At 30.9% G+C, this 23,809-nt stretch overlaps 2 protein-coding genes across 2 annotated transcripts; both read right to left on the bottom strand.

Moving 5' to 3' along the window:
• Window positions 1–314: 314 nt before the first annotated feature.
• LOC148203303 (uncharacterized) lies at window positions 315–1,762 on the bottom strand. The gene is made up of 3 exons (XM_088107582.1): window positions 1,699–1,762; window positions 1,233–1,445; window positions 315–382 (listed from the first exon to the last, which is right to left on the bottom strand). Exons 1-3 carry the CDS (start codon window positions 1,760–1,762, stop codon window positions 315–317), a joined length of 345 nt encoding a protein of 114 aa, XP_087963708.1.
• A 2,338-nt stretch (window positions 1,763–4,100) lies between these two features.
• CCC1 (cation-chloride co-transporter 1) lies at window positions 4,101–21,918 on the bottom strand. Its single transcript, XM_088105954.1, has 13 exons — window positions 21,561–21,918; window positions 21,097–21,243; window positions 19,436–19,514; window positions 19,064–19,155; window positions 16,931–17,045; window positions 16,117–16,217; window positions 15,908–15,969; window positions 14,288–14,515; window positions 11,981–12,095; window positions 10,336–10,530; window positions 9,289–9,689; window positions 6,557–6,718; window positions 4,101–5,357 (listed from the first exon to the last, which is right to left on the bottom strand). The coding sequence occupies exons 1-13, from the start codon at window positions 21,740–21,742 to the stop codon at window positions 4,264–4,266; spliced, it is 2,973 nt and encodes a 990-aa protein (XP_087962080.1). The 5' UTR covers window positions 21,743–21,918; the 3' UTR covers window positions 4,101–4,263.
• Between the last annotated feature and the right edge of the window lie 1,891 nt (window positions 21,919–23,809).

The following is a 23,809-nucleotide window of genomic DNA, read 5'->3' as shown; positions in this document are numbered from 1 at the left end:
GAGATTGAGTGTGGGTTCACTTCATAAAGGAAATGTTTCCTTCCAAAAGGAAATCAAAATTCCTATCTCTATAGGAGATTGACCATTTCAAGTTCTTATAAAAATTAATGATAATGCTTATATTATTCATTTACCTTATGATTATGGTGTAAGTTATAGTTTCAATATCAATGACTTATCTCCATTTGATGTAGGTACGAAATTGAGGACAATTTTGCTTAAAAAAGGAGGATATTATAGAGAACTATCTCTGAAACCAATACAAGAAGAATTGGAATAGGTATTTGAAGAAGAATCGTGGTAGTCCAAATGACTTATGAAAGGTCAAGGAGTAAATGATTAGAAGAAAATATTTCATTAAACCTCATGATGAAACAAGAAGCTGGAAACTCAAAGTATGAAGATCATAGCTTATAGTTCCGTTAAAGAATAGTTTGGAGTTATTCTGAGTCCTTGTAATTTCATTTCAAGACTTGAAAGTCCATTGGACGAGCCATGGGTCGTAAGGCGAGCATTTATTTTGAGTTTTACAAAATTTAATAAATCACTGGGCATTGTTTTCACTGAGAAAGTGAGCATTAGATGACAAATCCTAGCGTTGGACGACGAGTTCGTTTCAATTTTCTGTTTTTTGTTTTTGAATTTTGAATTAGTTTTTGACTCGATGTATTTGAGCTTATCTTTAGAGTCGGAAGTGTTTAAGTTTATTTATACATTTGTCAAATATAGAAGTAAATACTTTGATTGGTCATTTATGGAATTAAATGTCATTCAAGAGAGGATTATCTTTGTTTTTTTTAATTAGAACACCTTTTAGAGGTTTGTTAAGGATGAAGTAGAAAGATTGCTTCCAAATATAAAGATGTTCTATTTAATGTAAGATAATAAAAAAAAAAGGTAATTTTACAATTAGAATTTTTCTTTAATTTTAATTTCTGAAAATCTGTGAATATATCTCTACTCTAGTGATGCAATAGTTCAATTGTAGTTTTAATTATTTTTTTATTGAGAGATCTCAATTTAATTACAACAAAATTTGTCAATGGTTTGAGATGCAAATTCAATATTTTATTGAAGAATTATTATGCTCTTAAAGCAAGCGAGTAAAAGTAACAAATAAATTATATTGTGTATTTAAGAACAAAATAATTGAAAAGACTTAGTATAAAATAGAAATATGGTATCCCTAGAATATTTAAATTGGATAGTTTCCTTATTATAGATAGGTTGACCAGCTTTAACAAGACACAAATCGCCTTGAATTGCTAAGATTGAAGAGTCTATGGGTTCAATGGATTGAAATTTCCTGCAATTCACAAGCACATTTTTCACTGTGCATGGACAGTTATTAGTGATAGTCACAATCCACTCTGGGTTTCCTTCCACTTGAACTCCTGTTCTCTTTTGGCTTGTAATCACATCCCATAGATAACATTCACCAAAACCTAATACACAAAAACATAAGTTCTATGTATAATCAACACAGAAAATCTTCTAATTTATTATGAAATTTCTATTACACTCACTTTCTATGCTAATTTTAGTAATAATTTGTATAGAAAGTTTTATCATACTTATGATTTTACCATTGTGTCATTTATTATATTGAATAAAATATAACTGGTATAATAAGTTATTATAAAAAAAACTACTTTTGCACGAAAACTAAAATTTGTATATATTTGAAAGAAACATTACCTTGAGAAATAAGAGAAAGGAATAATATAACTATGCCAAGAATTTTGATGGTTGAATTAGCCATATAACACAAATGTAAGATTTGATTCTTAAATTCGTTTTGTCACACTACAACTACAACATGAGTGCGTTGCATTATTTATAGATATTGTAAATTAACTTACGTTTATTACATTATTTATTGGTGAGAGTTTTTGGGATAATTTACGTTTGAAATGAATAATGTGTAGATGAGTTATAGTGAAAAAAATTACGTTGTTTTTGCTGTGAATTATTTGTAAAGAGTTATTGAATACAAGCTATATGATGTTATATAACACTTATTCAACTAAAAGTTTGACTAAATTATTAAATAATTAAATGCCTTTTTATGTATCTTATCAAAGAATGTCACGTGCACACACACCACAAAAAAGATGGCTGGAAATTATCCTTCTTTTTTTAAAATTTCAAAACATATTTTTAACAATTTTTAAAAACGTGATTTTTTTTTTATAAAACAACTATTCAACATTTCTCCATTAAATAATACAGGGTTAAAATTACGTTATATTTGTTATGCATAAACTTCTAATTTCACTTTCGAGGATGAAGTTATAACAATTTCACTTTTAGTAATAAGTAAAGAATTAGAGAAAAAAAATCGTATTTATTCTCCTATTTTTAGAAGGCTTTGTATTGTAAAAAATTTATTTCCAATTTCAATTATATTCTCACTTTCTCATATATCAGTTATTCAATCTTATGATGTTGAATATGTGACTGCAAAATTGGCAAGAACCTTGTGAAAAGGAAAAAAAAAATGTTTATTCAGTGTTTGTATTTGATAAAATGTGATGTTTAGAATGATGCTGTTGAAGATAAATATAATTAGAGTTTATTCAGTAGTTGTTTCCAATAATTATTACAAACTTATTCAATACTTAGCTTGTTTACATTAAGCTATAGGTTGAATAAAGAAAAATAAATTTTATAATGAAAATTCTTTAAAAACGTATTATTAGGAAATATATATCCAGTTTATATTTTTGAAATCAAGTATAAGTTGAAGTCTAGATTAAGAATAAAAGAAGTCCAAGTTAAGCATAAATGGACAAAAATAAAAATATATAACAAATCTGTTATTTTAAATTTTGAATTTTGAGTTGAAAGTAGATATCTTGTAATAGGTTTTTTTTTATAATTTATTATTCATTAAAAAATCTTTTTTTTTTCATTAGGAAAAATCTGCATTCAATTACACCATAAACAATAGATCATAATCAAATAAATAATAGATAAGAGGTTACACTTTAGTATTTACATACGTATATTAGTTTCTCAATAATCAGTTCATAGTTGCATGTGTAAATATTGACATTGGTAGAAATGCTAAAACACTTATAAGAATTGAAAGATGAACTCTTTTATTATATAATGCGAAGAATTGCACTTTCATATGATTTTTTAAAAACATAATACTATATGGTTTTTCACAATTCTTCATCAAATTCCTTAAATAATATTTTAATTTTCCCAGAAAAGAAAAAGTACTAATTTTCACTAAATTGATTATGATAGTAAATCAATTTTTTCAATGATTAAAATTGTAATATTAAGAGTTCTTTAAATTTTAAGAAAACTATGCATGAAATGAATAATATATCATTTAAAAATATAGAGAGAAAAGAGAATTATATAAATATTTATACCGATTCACTCTATTATAAGAATTGCATCTTATTGTTTAATCAAATTGATTGGAACAATGTATTATATTTTCAATTTTCGCAAAAACTCAAGAAACAAGACAATAATACAGACAATCTTAAACTTTACAAGACCCTTTAAAAAAATGTATCATTATCAATCTTAGTCAAATTCAAATATACCAAATAATTCTTTTTATAAAAAAAAAAACAAGATCATCTTCGGATGTATCACAAGACAAGATGTATCACAAGATGAAAAGAAAAGATACATAAATGATCACAACGTAATTTGTTTAATCAATGGTCTTAAAATCATCTGATTCAATAAAGAAAAGTTAAATGATTTGTTTAATCCGGATTCATGCACAAAGACAACCAAAATAAATACCAGAAACATACAGAACTACAAAATCCCATACGGTTTTCGAAACCTTTTTGATCGAAAAATTGTCTTGTGTTGAGCTATGCATACACCTATTTAGAAAAGATTTCAGTGTTATAGAGCCATGCCATGCACAGTATACGGATACTTCACCTTCGCACAAAAACGGACATATAGCATTACGAGAATTGAGATGTCTAATGGGGAATTATTTTTGCTCGACGACTTCAAGCTGTTACAAATGTTAATAGCCATTATTTTGATGCCATCGACTTCGGAAACGAGAATAGCAAACAGTTTAATTGTCATCCGATACAAGAAAAAATTAATAAGGTTGAAAATAATTTCATATTTCCTATAAAACTGGTGAATACAAAAGACCCCCTTCAGCAAGAAAATTGGTACAAAGAATGAGCACTTGCATGTAAGCTACAAAATATAAACAGTGAGGGAGAAACGTAATTAGTGTGTCCTAGAATCATCCACTTAAAACTACGTGAATAGAGTTACAACGTCTCTACGATAACCTCTTACAATCAAAATCCTTGGTACATTCTCCAGCAACAGATCCATGTACTCCATATAGAAGTATGCTGGGTGACTCAGTGGAGGTGGAGGAAGACTTACCAATACAACAGCAGCCATTCTTGAATATCTCAGAATTATTGAATTGAGCTTTAGTGTTGTGTAAAGAAACTTCTCCACCTGCTTCTCGTTCACAACCACAGGCTTACCATCTGCCCTTAGAGGAGTACCTTCTTTCTGTGCTCTTACCTTCATCTGGGTTAAGTAATCATCAATTCTCTGCTGAGCACTAGTAAATGCTTCCGACGACTCGTCTTGTGGAGACCCACCACCCCCATCCATCTGTGCATCCCATTTCATTGTTATGACAAAAACTTCCGCTTGCATCCGAAGATCATAAAGGAATTTTTTCACATCAGCTTTCAGTCCCTCTGCATCTCCATCGTCTTCTGCGATACAGAAGACCTGAATCTTGCAATTCTCAAAGCTCGCCTTGGTAAGAAGGAGCTGAGAGAGAAGCAGCATGAGACCACCATCTCTTACAATCCAGTACAAATCAATCGTACCATACTGCCTCTGGTACTCATTCGGCCATTCATCAAGACCCTTAACTATAACCACAGCTTTGTTTGCAACAATGCAATCATTGATTATCCCAACGAAGGTGGCAGGGATTTCTGTCAAGTTTTCCCTTCGCCAAATTTCTGGGTAACGCATCACCACAATGTTTGGCTTGAGATTGCCCAGGCCCATTGTCTGAATAATACCACGGAAGCCTTCAGACATGTTGGGGGCTACAACAATCTCAGCCACACCTTCACAATTTTTGTAATCAATGTAGGTGCTAAGTTGTTTACAAGCAGTTTTGGCATCTTCAGCACGTTCATGGTAATCACCATCTAGTATAGAGACAAATATGGACATTCCTCGACCTTTCTTCTTCATGCAGTTCGCAAAATCTGCAAGTTTGGGATGACATGGAACGTTTTCTGGCAGTTTGCCCCAGGGTCGGCAAAATATTAGTGGAATTGGATACCAATTTTTTGGGTGCACTTGGCTTGCTACAAAAATAAGTGGAAATAAGTTGCTAGGGAAACCTAAATTTACAATGACAATACATTAACAGAAAAAAAAAATATGAACAGTATAATGCTATAATAAAGCTCTTTCTATTCGTATAAAAACATTTATTTTGACCCTTTTTAAACAAAAACCGTTTAACAATTTTTAATTTTATCATATGAATCATCAGATTCTTACTCTAAATGGTAATGATATTAAAAACTGCAGATGATAAATTAGATCATTAGACATACTCGCAATATCAGAGAAAGTAAAAGTCATCCAAGTTTTAACTTAGAAGTGCTATGAATGAAATTTATAATCAAGCAAACTGTAGCGAGTAAAGGCTTAATTTGCAAAACATTTATCAAAATGAATATTTATTGTAAAGAGACGAGCCAAATTATGTCAAGAATTTATGTTCATCATTATCTTGCAATGTCTATGATAAATATTAATTTTTTTCATAAAAAATACTTCTAAATGATCATCTTTCTTTCCTCTTCCCTTGGGGTTGACAAGGCATTTGATGAGAAACGTTAATTGGACAAAGGGATGAGTAATCAATTTGTTACAATAATAAAAAGGTCCTAATTATGATGAAGCTCAAATTCAAACGAAGTTTACTTCTATAAAATAGAATTTTTCACATCCTGTACATAAAAACCCCCACCAAAAGAATCAAGAGAAATCTAAACCCATGATAAATGCAGATTGTATCATTAATAATTCAGAGATAAGTCAGAATGTTTTAAACTCTCAAACTGCAGATAATTCTGAAGTCTTTTCATGGGGAGTAAAATTGTTTTTTTTAACAATGAAAATATCATTATTTCCGAGCCTAATCATCAATATTAAGATCATTTCTATACAATATAACTCAATATATAAAAACAAACAGAAACTTGGTATAAGGGGGATCAGGCTGCACTAGTAACCGGGAGAAAGGAGATGAAAAATCTAAGCCAATTAAAATGATAACTTTTCCAAGATAACAGGAATGAGACATCATCAGACCGAACACCTTTTGGGGGTTAGGAAACTTTCGAAAGGAGAATAGACTAGTGGATCAACAAAATCTATTTCGAGTGCTTGACCATTCAATCATACATACATGACAAATTCAACATTGTCATTCTTTTCTGTATTGTATCACCTACTTGAGGAAAGCATATGATTGAATTTGAATGATACATACCTCCAAGAGACCGAAGGCTACGAAGTGCTAGTTGGAAATAGGCACTTTTGAAACCATCACCCCAGTCCCCAGCCTTTCCTTTAATGCTCACGTACTTATATATGAGGCTTGCAAGGGCCAAAGATACCACAGTGAATGACCAAGAGATTAGGAACATGATCACTGCAAAGCAAAAAGTTAATGATCAAAATCAAGTTTCAAGATGAACACTTTTGAAGCCGCAATACTATAATAGTACGCACCTAATGAATAATAGCAAACTGTTTATAGATTCTCAATACTTCATTCCTCAGACTCACCCAAATGATAAATTTAGTATTTGAGAAAAAATTGGAGTATTTTGACACTGCATGCATTGCTCTCTTCATATTGGTCATTTCAACAACTATGAACTAGATCTGCAATTATCCCTCATTTGATTTGTTCTACTCTTCTCTATAATTATTTGACCTTTATCTAATTACTATTTGATACTCTTATTTGATATTTATATAATTATAATTTCTTTCTTGATATTTGACTCCGAAGAAAATAAAATGTGTATCCTTTTGACATTGAATACTTGATAGTATCATGTTCTCTTTGTTGGGTCTTTTATTCCTTGTAAAATGTTATTTAATTAATATTTGAAACAATAAATGAGGGAGTACAAACACGAGTATACCTATTACCAGATAGGGATGGAGAAGAATTTTTACTTCAGGGATGGAGATGAATTTTTACTTCGGGGATGGGGATGGGGATGGGAGTCAAACCTATACCCACCCTATCCCATTGTCATCCCTATTTGTCAGCATGGTGAACCACTTTCTACAATTTATGTGTGATAATCATTGAAATGCAATTGTTTGTAGTCTTGGGAATAAAAACGAAGCACCAGTCCTAGCATTATTATATGAATGCAGATTATACCATCTTGATAGAATTTAATCACTGTATTTAACCATCAATTGGAGAAAACTTATGTCACATTGGTAAGTGAAAAGATGAGCTTGAAAAAAGAGAATGATTTTATTATTTTCATTCATAGTAAGTACATTCTTCTTACCTCTGTTTGTAGCAATCTAATATTCTAGAAAGGGAAATAAGGAAACATAATAATCTAGAAGATCATACACATGTTTTCTCTAATTAGGAAGATTTCATAGATATTTTCTCTAATTGAGAAGATTCTATAGATATTTCCTCTAATTACAACAAATGATTGTATAGAAAATGGATCAGGAAATAAAACAAGTTGATTTCCCAGAAGAAGTAAGAGTGAAAAAGTGTTTATTTCCAAAATGTAAGATATTATAGAAAAGAATCATTCTAGTTCTCGAGGGACCAAAATCCTATCAAAAAGATATTTCCTGCCCTTGTAAGCTTTTCTCTCATTAGTTTATTTTATACAAACCTCCCTTGCTCTTAACTAACTCCCAAATATGTGTAACTAACATCAAATAGCTTTATTTCAACTTCTCATATTTCTTCTCTCATAACCTTTGTAATAGGAGGCCAAATCCTATCAGATTGCATTCCATGCTTTATCCATGGAATGAACAATACAACTTTAGTGAAAAAAAAAAAACATAAGGCATTCCATTAGAACCAGGAATCACCATCCATTCCCAGAAAAATGGGATGGGAAAAATGGCAATTTCATATCCTCATTCATTTTATAGAATAACAATTATTACCCTAGGGACTAAAGACTACAAAATGCTAGTTTGTTAGAAATAGGCACCTTTGAAACCATATTTCCCGTCCCCAGCTTTCCTTTAATGCTTAGAGTATACTTACTCTCTAACACCGTTCATTTTAAACAAACTGTTTCAACAACTAATGCTTGAATAAGTGAAAGAGGTTAGGTTAATATGTAACAACTAAGCTTCTTTCTACAGAATCCCTATAATAAGATCAAATTTTCTAGTAATGAACAAAACATATACGAAGTCATTTCATACAAGAGAAACATATAGATAGCAAGGGGAAAGTGCCACAAGATTTTGGCAATTCAAATAAACAAGTGGGAGACATTTAAATATTCTCTCAGCTCCTAAAAATAGGTACACCTGAAACAAGAATGGTGCATATGATTACTATGAGCTTGACCAATGGTGAAGTAGCAGCTAGCTGACAGCTATCCCATTCATTTGTATGTATTGGTTTTTAAATGTAGTTATTATACATAACAAATCTAGGTTTACACCTTACAGCTGTAATATCAGTAGTACATACATAGCCCTTTCCAGTTTTACAATAAGGCTTCAATGCAAGGTTATATACACTAAAAATACCATAATATAGGGCTTCTCAGTTTTCACCACATCATTTTGTCTAAAATGTTGTAAATGGTGTGATTGGGTAAACAATTGAATTAAGCATTTATTTAATAAGCTTTTATTACATTAGTGCTTATATCATAACTTTGTCCATAAAACTTCATAGGAGTCAATGAGTCAAACTATTTTAACAAGCTTAATAAAGTTCCCTATAAGCTTTTCAGACACATCACTAGAGCCATACATGGTGTGCAACTGTTGGTATCTTTAGTGCACTATCTTTAATCCATATCTATGTCTATTTATTATGTTTACATAAAGAAATTCCAATCATCCTACATGTATACTTCACACACCAGATAGTAGAACAGACCATATCTAAAACAGAGAGATCTTTCACATTTGAATATATCGAGATGAAGAAAAAATTGACTGAATTAATTGGAAAAACAAAGGGAGACAACAAACCTATGCATAGTAATGCTCCCACAAGGGACATACTCCAATGGTGAAATTTCCACCGAGGACGCCAACTAGGGGCATCTAGTAGATCAAGAAGGAAGCAGGATAAGTTGACACCAGTGTAACATAGAAGGAAAAACATAGTTACAGTTGGAGTGATGAGATCCAGATTCCCAATAATGACACATCCAATACACAAGAAAGCAGTAAAAAGGGTAGCAACATGTGGTTCACCGCCATCTGCAGCTTTAAAGTAATTCAAAATAGGTAAAATATCATCATTGGCTATCGCTGCAAGCAAACGCGGGGCACCAGTCAGGCTCTGAAGAGCAGCACCCATAGTCGAAAGAATAATTCCAATTTTAATTAATGAAGGAAAAGGCCAGGCAACTGTAGCTGTGAGTAGCCTGCACAAAAGCTCAAAATCAGACTTCAAACCAGTGAACAGAATTTCTAAATGACAAGGACAGATATAATATTCCTAATATATCCATATCTCCATAATTTATTTTGAAACATAAAATCCTAATATTCCTAATTAATCCACACCCTCCTCCCAAAGAAAAAAAGAAACAGTGAATGTTCAACGTCAGACCAGGATCAGATACATATTAATACGGGATAAAATACTTTGAAATACAAACAAAAAGGTAAAAAGATGAAAAGGGGATTTATTTGGTGCAACATTTAGATAGAATAGACATTTTGAGCTAATCCATTTATCTTGTTTTTATTTTCCTTTTTCTCTTGTTATGTGGAAGCCTGATCTTCCTATTCATTTTTTTCTCAGGTTCCTCAATAAATTCACTTTAAAAAAGAGAACTTGAATTGCATTACCATTTGCTGATCATTTACATCAGCCAGTACAAGCTATATATAGACATTGAAATGGATGCTAACCTATGTACTTTTGGCTACAAATCTGTACATAAGGTAAGTGGGAAATTATGGATGTAACTCCTAATTAAACAAATAAGAAAATAAATTGTACATGACTGTGCAATACAACAATTTTTTCTTTATATCGAGAAATACTATACGAACCAAAATTACCTGTCAGTTAAAAGCTTCTCTCTGCTGGCAACAGAGCCAAACAGCACCAAAGAAATAAAATACAGACAAGTAGTTGCAAGAGTTGCTGCTAAAGTTCCAACAGGAATTGATCGCTGAGTATCTTTCAGAGAGGATGATCGGTTAGAACCCGCCATTATTCCCGTCACAGCAGGGAAAAAGAGGCCTACCAATGAACTGGGAGAAAAAGAAAATCAGAATTGAAAAATATCAGAAATCATAAACTAGCAAATTTTTCCCACATTTGGTCCCAAAGGGATGGGGACCTGCTGTAATTTTAGTGGTCTTAATTATCGGAAAAAAAAAGGCTACTTTAAGGTGATGAAAGTCTTTCCCCAACTCTTCCAACAAGGTTGCCAAACTTGGCCCTCTAGGAGAACTCACACAGCCCTAGTATGCAAATGGAACTCTTGAGAGTTTCCATGCTTCCAAAATATTGCTTAAAAAATATATCATTGTACAGTATTGTCAATAGCAAAATAGTGAAAAATCCCAAAAAAGCTGAAATTCTGCTATATCATATAGTGTTGCGAGCAAACATTGAAGCCACATGCAGCTGAAATAACATTTATATATTTTATAAAAAATAAAAATAAGGTATACACCAATAGAAGTAAGCTGATTAAGCATGAACATGATATTAGCTCGAAGTCAGAATGGTAAAAAAAAGAATGCTCATAGTTAAAGAAGTCTCATTGGTAAAAGAAAAAATAAAAACTAGAGTAGCTCCTTGAAGGTTACTTTACACAATTGTCCCACATACTCTCACATTCACAAACTCTCCCTGAACTTCATATATATCTAACTAATCCCACCCATCCGGATCCAAATCCTCTTATAACTTATCAGTCACATAGGAAATCTATTATGCTGCCACAAGTCACTAATTTGATATTCCTGATTCTGTCACTGACACATTTCTCTACTTTCCATCCTCTTCATTACGGAGTAGACCTTAGTTAGTAGGAGGTCCATCACAGATCTTATAATTGTAATTAGGAAACTATAACAACATTCATGATAGCTCGACAATAACAAATATTTTTAACTGTCTAACACCCTTATCAACTCAGCATAAAATCCAAGAATAACTCTTGCTCCTGGAAGTAACAGGTTCAAATCCTACAAAACAGCTTCTCTTACGGGATTTGAGGTTGTATACATCTAAATTTTCCCAAACTTGAGTTGGGAACATTGTGCACTACGTTGACCCAGCAAAGGAATTCAAAAACTAGTTAAAAGACTAAATAAACCACTTTTAAAAAACTTCGCCACCAAAATTGAAATGTTTTAATAAAAGGTTAATGATATCATTTTCAACTTCAAAAGGTAGAACTTACACGACCTAAAAATAAAATAAAAAATTGAAGAACACAAATATCGTATTCAGCCATTACATATGCAGATTTAGTCTAACTAAACTCATTGTTATCATAGTCGCTCCAATTCACCATATAGAACTTGGTCAATTGTTAAAAGTAGAAAAACTTTGTTCACAAATTATTTACGGACAAAGTAAAACCCAAAGCCCACGGATATTTGTTTAGGCTATTCATGTCACTGTGAAAGTTTAAAAGGCAGAATAGAACGGTATGTGGTTAAATGAGAAAAAGCTGGGAAATCTTACTTGAAGTCCCAGGTTACCGAGCCATCAGTTTGTGGAATTCCAGCATTATTAGTCTTTTGATAATCTGAACTCCAATTTTCTCTAAATGTCTGTGAATTCAGCCCAGTAATTCCCTCTGGATTAAATAAGGTAAAGAGGGGGGAAATGAACTTAATTAAATCAGTATAAATAAATCTGAAATACAAAAAAGATGGAAGAATGAAAGGAGAGAAATCCTCAACATCACACCATGGAGTAATAGCAATGGCAGCGAGAGCTGTTTCCCTAATAATTGTCTAGATTTGATTCTCTTTTCTGTTTCTGCTAAAATTTCTCTTATCACTAATTTCAAACTGTAAATTATACCGTTTTTCTCTTCTCTAAATTTTGTTTATCTGCTTCCGAAAAGCAAAAGGTTTCTTCAGATTTGAACTTCCAAATACATTTTATAGGCTTCGATAGGATCAAGTTTGGGAAACTTTTGGTCCAAACCATATGAATTCAGATAATTTTTCTGTGAATTTTTTATGGTAAACCATCTTGATTAGGATGGGGTTGTCCAGGTCAGATCAGGTCACTGGGCACACGAAAATTTAAATAATCATTCCAAAAATCAGACACATATTCAGAAGAGAAAAACCATGACTTTAAACAAACACTATCAGGTCACCATTCTTTATCAGAACACCCAAATCAAACCTTCAAAGAAGTTGACTTGGTTTGGGTTCCTCAGGTTAACCAATAGTTAAGCACATCCCTACATTTGACATGAAAAGGCTGATGATTTGAGAGTAAATTAGAAACCTCAGGTTAACCAATAGTTAAGGACTGCAAAGACAACACAGAATAAAGAGTTCAAATTCCACATCCTCATAGACAGAAAATGTGCAGAACCATTCAAAGAAATAAGAGACTAAAACGCAGTAGTTTCTCCATCAATAAAAATAGTTCCTTTAAAATGGAAGTTCAAAGACTATTTGGTTTGGTAACACTTAAATTTAGAGAAATATTTCTTTAAAGAAAAGCTCTTTCATAAATCTGGCTAACAAGAATAATTTGTCCAAAATAAAATAACCAAAGCACATACGTAAACTGAGAACCTTGGGTTAGGTATGTTGTGATTATAAATAATTTAAAACTTTACAATTAGATTTCGTTGTGTACCTTACGAAATTAAGACGGTCTTATGAATATATATTGTAATCCGTACATTGTATTAACTATCTATGTGTATGCACAATTTAATAATTTGTCCAAAATAAAAAAACTAAAGCACACACGTAAAGTGAGAACCTAGAGTTAGGTATGTTGTGATTATTAATAATTTAAAACTTTATAATAAGTATTTTGATAGGATATAATATGATAGGTTATAATGGGTAATAGGTGTGTAGGAGAGAGAAAACAGTTTAGGAATTAATTGTTCAGTTTAGGAATTAATTGTTCAATTTAGGAATTAATTGTTGTTGGATAGTTAAAAGTGGGTTGCCTTTATAAGAAGGCAAGGGGGATATGGTAGAAAGGGAAGTTTTGGGATATTGATTGTAGACAGGTTCATTAGACCTGTGAAGGGGATTATGCCTCTGGATTGTGATTGTATAGACAATTTCTTACTGGGAATATAACAGATTCATTTCATTCTTTCCTATCTACTGTTTTGAGAGAGTGTGAGGGAGTTCTTGGCTAGGTTTCTCGTTCAGAAACATAACATATTTGTTCTGTGCACCTTTGGAAATTAAGACAGTCTTATTAATGTATTTAGTATTCCGTAATTAGCATTCGTTCTGTGTACCTTAGGAAATTAAGATGGTCTTATTAATATATTTTGCAATCTATACACTGTATTAACTATATATGTGTATGCACAATTTAACTAAGTCTGCATTAGGCACTCCGGTATATTCACTAAAAATTAGTTTTCCCTTTTAGATTTAGATTTGGATTACATAAAATGTCTCCAGATCCATTAAACTGAAATTAGAAGTGTTTCAAGTTCCTATTCTGGAATATTTAGTTATGCCTATGAAATATCATCATCAGTGCTCTTCATGTTCCTTTCATTTCATCCATTTGATAACAGCTTCTTATGTGTAAGGAGGCACATAGTCTTACCCTAACAAGAAATTAAATGACGCAAAAGGCCCAAAATTTATGTTTCACATTCCTGAAAATCAACCGAAGTGTTACTGAATTGAGAAGGTCTCTATACAAAAACAGTCTACATGTAAGCAAGCCTAGGAGGAAGCTAAAATATGGCTTCTTTTAACAGGAAATTGATTGCAAAAGGAAATGGAAATTGGGAAAAGGGGACAGAACAGAAAAACAAACCTGTGGGATGGTCCTTCCTTGCCACAAAAATTCCCAAAAATATGCAGACGACTGAAAATAAAACAGGTATGAGAAAAGCAGGTGCAACCCGATTTATCATCTTCACACCTCCAAATACAATAAAGCATAACAAAATAGTCACAACAATCCCATATATTTGCAAGTCATGAGAACTTGGACTCTCTATTGGTTGTGTAACTGCAGTCCCGTTAACTTGTGTGGCAGCCTCTGCACTTGCAATACAAATAAATATATAATTATATAACATTAATAACAATAATAATAAATCATTACATAATCAAATTGCTTGATTCAAACATAATGATTACAACAATACAACAATAAAGCATAACCCTAAACAATAATAAATCATTACACCTTATCAACTCAAACTCTTAAGAAGTGAATTTTAAATCAAACTCAAGCCTAAAAAACCAATTTGTAAGATAAGATTTACACCTACTTATATATTTTTAATTGATTTTATCTTTAAACGATGTGAGATTTCTAAAACACACTTCTCATGTCGAGACATATATATTTCGAGCATAGAACTAGATATCTGAGGTTAGTCAAATAGTGGACCAATAGCAAGTGGCACAATAAACCAAACAAACAACAAACCTTATTAGGATAAGCTCTAAATGGCCATGATATTATCTTAGAAAATAGACTCTAAGTCTAACTCAATTCTACCAAAATCGGTTTATAAGGTGACATTTACACCCATTTATATAGTGTAAATTGATCTTCTCTAGTCAATGTGAGATCTCCAACATAAATCTTAACATCATAGAAATGAAAAAGACATTATTGAACGCAAAAACAATGTAATAATACACCAATAAAAGAAAAAAATACTGCCTTTTTTTGTCAATCTAAAAAGAGAATAGTGACTCTTCCTCTCCCCTTCTTCATGGCAAAAAATGCAAAGGATCCCAAATTATAGTCACCATGGAAAAATGTGATGACAAAATCAATCTTAGTTGAATGGCCTTTAAGCACAACTTCTTTGCGCTGCATGATTTGATTATTCCAATCTACTATCTAGTTCTATTATAACTAATTTAGAAAAATAGAAACATTTCGAATAGCTATTGAAATCTTTATGGTCTTTCTGACATGTAATAAACAACAACTAGTAAAGTACACACACACACACAAACAGAGAAGAGGGATCAAATTACCCAAAGTAACTCTAAAACATCTCTATCATTCAATTCCTTTTAATCTAAGAGTCTGAGTGTTGATGTTGGGCGTGGCCAATCCACTCTAGGCTATATTTATGTTTAATAGCTTATCAATAGGATAAGGTGTTTTCCACTATAAAAAGTTTAAAGCTATACCTTGAAACCCCAGCACTAAGATTAGTTACTCAATAAAATGAAAGGTGAAGATGAAGATAAAGAGTAACATTTACATAGTTACATTCGGAACAACTCAATCCCTTTTCATATTGTAATCAACAAAAGTTCCCTTTTTGTATCCCATATATATGTTAGCACAATTATAAAATTCTACAATTCCAGTATGCCAATTTCAACAAAATTAGGAAAAAATTTAACACTACATTGAAAAGGATAAAATAGCAATTAATTTTAAAATATTTAAACTTGTTACCTCTAAAGATCCCAGCAGCAGGAACTGCTTTCAAAAATGTTTCTACAGCTCCCAATACATAACTAGAACCACAAGCAACAGACAAAGAACTTCAGAATTAATTTCATATATCAGCTATCATAACTACAATTCTGTTACATACATAATCCTCCTAGCCTGATTTCCTTTTAAGAGATTAAAATTAAAAGAGATTCATATTATACACTTACAGTGCTCCAGCAACAGCATTTCCAAGGAAGAAGCATAGACCAATGCTAACTCCAACTTCAGGACCAAGGGCTCGACCTATTAGATAGTAAGGTCCCCCACCCTACACCACACACAAGAAAATACTAAACTATATCAATTATTAATGCATCCTAAGATTTACTTAATTTTTTGGAAAAATAAAATGCAATCCTATTTACACTTGATCACTTGAAAAGATTTTGTATCGAGTTTTCAAACACAAATTTAAGCTAAAAGGAAAGATAAAGAAATATGCAAAATTCTGATAGAACACACAACAAATAAAATTGTGCTGACCTAAATTTTCCTTTTAAGGAGAAAAGAAGCTGTAACAAAGTTGGGACAAAAACCGCCTTAGATCTAAGTGACCTTTTTTAGAAGACTTTACTTTTGACAAAACACATGGTGCATTTAATAATCGCATAGCTTACTCAAAGTAAAAGGAAAATAATTAGTAATTATTTTTGTCACAAGAACACATGGAGTCCTTAAAAAGAGTCCAGGTTTTAAGAAAGAACATTCTAGTTGGTCCAACTGTATCCAATGTACCGTCATAAATATTAAATACTCAATCATTCCCTTGTCAAAAATCATAGTACCTCAACTTGAGCAAGACACGACAGCAAACTCCTTTTTCAAATTAACTAACAAGTACAACTTAAATTTATGAATAATCCAAAATAAAAGTTAAAAAATAAAGATATCTAAAGCATAGTTAGTTTTAACAATCAGATTTTGTAAAATCTGCAGTCATAGCAAATAAGCAGTACTTCAACTTACTCATACAGTGCTTACCTTCATGGCACCATTGGTTGCAATAGCACTCAATGATATTGAAGTAAGGAATGTACAGGTGCCACATAAAGAAACAAGCAACAATGTTTGTCCTATGCCAGCCATGCCAACAATCCTACAATAATGAAAACATCAAATGTTTAGCTAGTTTAACGCCAAAGTATCCAATTCAACCAAATTGAATATACCAAGGGGATCAAACAAATATTACAATAATTAAAATACAGTATCACAAAGAAATCATGAATAATGATCAATTTCTGTCATGAATTTCTCTTCTTTTTTGTTGGGACAAAATAAATGAAGTCATATTGGAAAGAACAAAATAAAACAAGGTGACCATAACATATCCAGAATAGTTAGGGAGGAGAGAGAGGGGGCCTGCCAAAGGGGAAGAAATAGGAATGCAGTACGACATCCCAACCACTCTGTAAATCAGACATGCCTACACCCCTGATACAACCATTGGCACAACAGTTGGGGGAAGGGGAAGAAATAGTAATGCAATAGGGTATCTCAACCCCTTTGTAAGTCAGATATGCCTACACTCTTGATATATAACAATGGGTCACCAACCACAGAACAGATAATAAGATCATAACACCGTTGATATAGGAGTAAAAAGCTCCACATGAAGATGCATGCAAGTGGTCCAACTAAAGGCCCAAAAAATAACAGACTGCACACGGTTAAGCCTCATTGGTTCTACCAAAGCCTTTTATAGTAACCTACAAGCAACAGTGGCCTAGGGAGAGTAAACCCAGAGCAGAAAAAAAATTCAATTTGAGTGTAGAGGTGAAGAAAGAAATATGACACAAGTGGACTAATCCAACCTAGAACATGATAGGAAGGGTTTTATCAATGAAGCCATGCACACAATACCTTCTGATTAAGACAAACAGACAATGAATATGCGACACATATGTACTTATCAATGGTATCAAAGTGGGCATGATATGTGTGTGTGTGTGTATGTATATATCATTAATTAATCTTCTCATATTTATCATAAGAATCACATCATAGGTTCTAAGTTACATAATAGAATTACTAAAAGCACTCCAATCATAACACACAATGTTGGTCCCAAAATCAAACTCATGAAGAGTGCATAATATTGGGATGTTGAATCAATAATGATTGATTTTATTCATTACAATATTTGAAGATTAGAAGTTTTGGAAGCTTAGAGCCTTTTTTGTAACCATATTGGTTCAAAGTATGCACTAATATTAACAGTTAGTTATATCCATGCTTGTGAAATCTTGGTTTTACAAGAATGGAAATAAAACAATCAGATAGCTGAATAGAGTATCTGCATTGAACTATGGAACGACAAATAAGGATGAAATAATCAATAAGATAAGTTTACAAGTGTTCTTTCAAATTCCTTTTCATTGAAAAATTTAAGCTTGCTTGACTATTAAAAAAAAATTAAAAGTGAAAAGCATATGATTGTTAAATCGTATCAGTGATAAAAATTACATAGATCCATTCATGTCATGTATTATAAGATACAAAGTCATTTAAGAATCATCTTGAGATATGAATTGGTAGATAGCTAAAATGTATCAGATTGGAATATTAGAAACAAGAATCATAAGATTATGATACGAAAGGTAAAGTTTCTAATACCCTAAGTTTCCTATTTAATGGTATAAGCTTTACTATAAAGCTCAAATAAATAAGTAATTCAATTCAATCTTAACAAATAATCTTCAGTTTAGATAAAGGAAAACAACTAAATATATTGAAAAGGTATTCATCATGGAAATGTTTCAAAACTAAGACAAATTGCTATGTTGGGATTTGGAAAACAACATTCATCACTACTTTGATCATATCTAACAAGTGGATTAAATTTCAACTTCAAACTATAGACACAATGAACTAAGAATTCCCAAATGAACAATCATTCACTCAAAATATGAGAGAAATAAGGAAGTTGTGACTTTCATCCTTTTAAACTTGAATCTGAATTGTTAATTATATTTGAATACCAAATTGTAATGTCTAATTTCTTTAGAAAATCTTTAAATTGCAATAATCATTCTCCAACAATCAGATAATTAATTCCAAAAGGCCTAAACATGATCATATATGATGTAACATTTAAAGTGATTTACAAGTTACCAAGAGAAACGAATGTAGTAGATGATGCCCAAAATGCTTTGAATACATGGAATAAATACACCCATCAATGTACCAAGTTTGGGAGCAGCAGGCTGCAGAATTAAATAAACATGTTATGTCAAGACAAAAAATAGATAATTACACATAATTTTTATATTATAGTGACATTATATAGAGCTAAGCTAACCACATCATGTCTAACAGAAAACATTCGAATATGCCACTTTTCACTTTTTAATCTCTTATTTTGGTAAATTCAAACCAAAACTCACATAACATTTTCATCAATCTACATATGAAAGTCATTGTTGTTAAGAAAGTAGACAAGATACAAATAAAGGAAGTAAAGTTATACTCGAGAAAATAGCATACCTTTGGCAAGCCAGCAGTGATAGATATATCCTCACCATCTCTAGGACTTGATGGTTGTGCAACCTGCTCACCAGTCATACTAGAGAAGGACAGGATAAAGTCAAGAAAGTTGTTTGAAATCAGAAAACCAGAAAAAATTCTAGAACTAAAATCAAATTTAACAGTGACATTGATAGGAGACACCCCTTTAGATTAAGAAACAAATTGGCCCATTTGTTTGCTCCATTTTTAAGGGATGGTTGCTTTTTAAGTTAAAAAAAAAATTCCCTTCTCAATAATTAGATAATTATAAAAGTAATAGTGTGCTCAATAACTAGATAAAAAAAATCAATTCCCTTATCAATGTATAAGTAAAAACTCAAACAAATTCGTTACAGTATATTCCAGCTAAACAGTAGCTAATGCTTCTGACAAAAGAATCCCAAAAACAAGGTCTTCTTCAAAGATTATCCTATCCACTCTCAAATTCAGCAATGCAAAGAGTTTAATAGTGTGCTCAGATGAAAATTTTTGAAAAGGCAATTTAATTTTATAAAGAATTTGAAATGCTTTATGACAAGATATGCTGTTTATAAAGAAAATGAAATTCTGGAATTAAGTTATTTGATTATTTAAAATTACAGAATTTTAAATTCTACATAAAATATAAGAATTGGAAATTCTTAATGCTCCTATCTCACTAAATTTTTCTTCTTTTTATATTTTCTCTTTGGCTTAACTTTGACTAGTTCATCATCACCTCGACTTCAATCAAGATGTCATCGTCTTGGTTAAGGTTGGGGCATCATATGTTCAACATAATTTGTGGATGATATTAGCATAGCTTGTTTTAGGTTACAGACTTACAGTTAATCGTGATTATTTTTCAATTTTCATAGCTGACACTATATTTTTGTACATACAAACTTATTTTTCAATTGCCGTTAGTCACATTTCTTCTTTTAACATTAATGGTATTTTCGATTGATGCCAACTAAAATTTTCCCGTTGACATCAAATAGCATTATTTTCAGTTGGTGTAATTTGGTTGACATTGTTAGGATTACTTATCTGCCAATGAAAGTCACGACCATTTCTTGGTTAACTTTTGCCATGGTTTTCTTGACAACATTGATGAGACTACTTTTAGGTGAATATCAACCACACTTTTTTGCTAAGTATGTAGTGTTGTGGCTAAGGATTGTAATGGTGTAATTCAAGACTATTTTTCGGTTGACTTTTATAATGGTTTTCTCAATCAATGTTAGTGAAGCTATTTTTTTGGTGAATACGAGCAAAAATAATTTTGGCTAAAGTCTGTAATGGTTATTTTTTGTCCATGTCTAAAGGAATCATTTTTTAATTAATATCAATAGTATTATTTGATGGTAATTTTTGTATTTGGTATTTTTTGTACTTAGTGGTAATTGAAACAATTTCATCCAAACAAGAAAATTAAGATTCAATAAATTTGAATAGTCATATCCACACAAAACACTTGAAATTAAAAAATTTGAAGAGAAAGCATTCAAGTATAACGTTTAGAACTTTTGAAGAAATGGTAAAGTTCCCTATTGACACGGTAAAGTTTAAGTATAAAACCCGAAAAAAAAATATGTAAACTTAAAAAACATCTACTAGCCGAAAATGAGTATCGGTAGCAGCAAGCAAGTCCCGTGTACCTTTTGAGACCAAGAATGTTGACAAGAGAGTCAAAACCGAACAGTTCCAATTTAGATTCCTGCTGCTGGGATCCATTAGGTTGCTGTTGATGAGAAGCGTTGCCTTCTTTAGCATCCGAACTCCCACTAAGACTAGTTTTCACTTTTCTGACCACAGAAAAAAAAAACTCAGAATAAACAACAGCAACTCATCACAATCGACTAACTTCATTTCCTTTACAACTAAACAGAATCGCACTCACACACAATATCAACTGGACACAAGTGACTAGCTTACATTCATTCACAACGACACATTATCGCACTCTCACATACAAAATCTCACTAGTTTCAATCGCAAGCAACAGCAAGTCAAAACATCGCCCAATTCTTCCGGTAGGGCACAAGTTTCTGATTACGAAACGAAATGAAATCGGCGCAATCGCTAGAGAAGAAAATTGGTGGAGATGGAACAGTGTGAATACCTGAGATTAGAAGGAATATCTGTAAAAGCAGAAGTGGAAGAAGAAGTAGATCCCGGATCTATGGAAGACATTTCGAGTACCGCGCGATCATTGGCCAAGACAGGACGATACTTGCGGCCCGAGCGAAAACCATCATCGCCGCCACCGCCTTCAATGTCACCGTCGCCATTTTCTCGATCCATTTTTTCAGATCCAAATCGCAAATCTGAATCACAAATGTGAAATAGAGAAACAGAGAACAAGCAACAGAAAATTCAGATCCAGCGTTCTAGATAGTCCTTTTCTTTGTTTACTTGAGAGAATGAAATACGAATGGGTAAGAGTATGACCGCAGGGAAAGAGATCAGTACGATGGTTAGAAGAACGAAGAAATATATGTGTTTGGAGGGAGGAAAAGAAATTGATAATTTTGGACAGAAATTTTGAATAAAATATTACTTTTATAAAATCATTTTGGATTTTATGATGGGGTTTTATACATATAATTGAATTTAATTCAAATTTTATATTTCTTATTTACATTGAAGATATACTTTTAATGAATTAAATATATTATTATTATATAATTAATGGATTTTGAAGTCTCAGCATAATTAATGATAAATCATATAATTTTATTTAAATTCAAATAACTTATTATTATATAAATAAATGGTAAAAAAATCCCAACAAAACAAGGATTTCAAATATGAACTTAAATGGGTGAACTATTTTTATAGCCAAACCTAAATGTAAGATTGAAGATGTAAAAATAATTATATTTTTGTAAATTTTGTTGAGGATGAATTTTATTATCTTATAATACATGAGGTAATAAAAAAATGTATTACTTTAGTTTCGTTTTACTCATTTTAAAAGATATTTTACTTATACTTCTTTTATTTTTGAAATATATTATTTTAGTACATCAAATGTTATTTAAATTACTTTTCTTTGGTTTATAAAGTTTAATATGGATCACTTCAAATATTTTAAAAGTAGAGAAGCTAAAAATTAAACAAACAATTTATAGGAACTAAACCAAAGATTTTAAAATTTAGTAGGATCAAAAAATATTATACCTTCTAAAATATTACCATTTAACGTTATAGTGTGTTGAGCAAGAAATATTCAAAGCATTGCCAGGTTTGTTGGTACTTTTATTGATTTAATTATTGAGTTTAAAGTGTGTCTGAGAATACTGTTATGCCAGATTTCAGTTATTTTGAGATTAAAAAGTTGGTCGGTGCTTCAGTTGTTTGTTTCATAATAGTTGAATTAGTATAAAGCTTTTATTTAAAAATAAAATGAGTTGTTCTTATATATCTAAAAATTTATAGTAATCAAAATGACCTTTTATTTTCAACTTAATAATAATATTTTTCCTATTTTTACTACAAAATAAAATTAATTATCTTATAATAATTATTATTATTATTTCAAGTTTAATCAACAAAATTTAACAGATTCTATGAGAGTTATATTTTATTTTACATCTAGACATAAAATAACAAACTAACCTATGTATAGTATTTTAACCTTTTACTATTTTATCGATACATTTATATGAATATCGATATGCATTTTTGAAAAATTTAAATATATTTTTGTTTTATTAATTTTAAGTGAAAATTAAAATTAATTTTTTTATTGTTATAACTGCATGAATTTAGTTTTTTTTAATTAGATTGTAAGTTTATTTAAAATTTTAAACGTGTTTCTTGATTAATATTAAAAACAATTGTCAAATGTTATTTTAAAATTGTTTGAAACTTTAAATAAATTTAATAAAATTAGGTTAAAATAATTAAATCTATACATTTATAAAGTTGAGTCACTATTTTAAATTAAAGTTTAAAAAAAACTAATTTTAATTTTCACTTAAAATTAATATATATATATATATATATATATATATAACCCTTTTATAAATTGAAAACTATACTCTCATCTTATCTTTTTTGAAAACTTAAGTATATAAGAAATTAAAAGTATGAACGAATTAATGAGTCTATCTATTTGAGAATCTCTCAATAATATTTAAGCTTTGATAAAAAAAATGCATTATTCTCTCTTGGAGTGTTTAAGATAAAAAGAAAAAAAAAATCACAATTGTCCTTTTAAAATGTTTGTTTATAATATTTTTCTTTTATCTTAGAAGTGTATAAAAAGCTTGAAGATATTATTGTGAAAGACATAACAAAACTAATTACTTAAAAATAAATGAAATTTTAGTTGGAATTAACTACAAATAATGCTTATATATAACT

This window comes from Vigna umbellata, chromosome 2, assembly GCF_029865625.1.
Source record: "Vigna umbellata cultivar VRB3 chromosome 2, Vumbellata_1.0, whole genome shotgun sequence".
Classification (NCBI taxonomy): Eukaryota; Viridiplantae; Streptophyta; class Magnoliopsida; order Fabales; family Fabaceae; genus Vigna; species Vigna umbellata.
The sequence above is the reverse complement of the archived record's forward strand: the minus strand, read 5'-3'. Positions and strand labels throughout refer to the sequence as shown.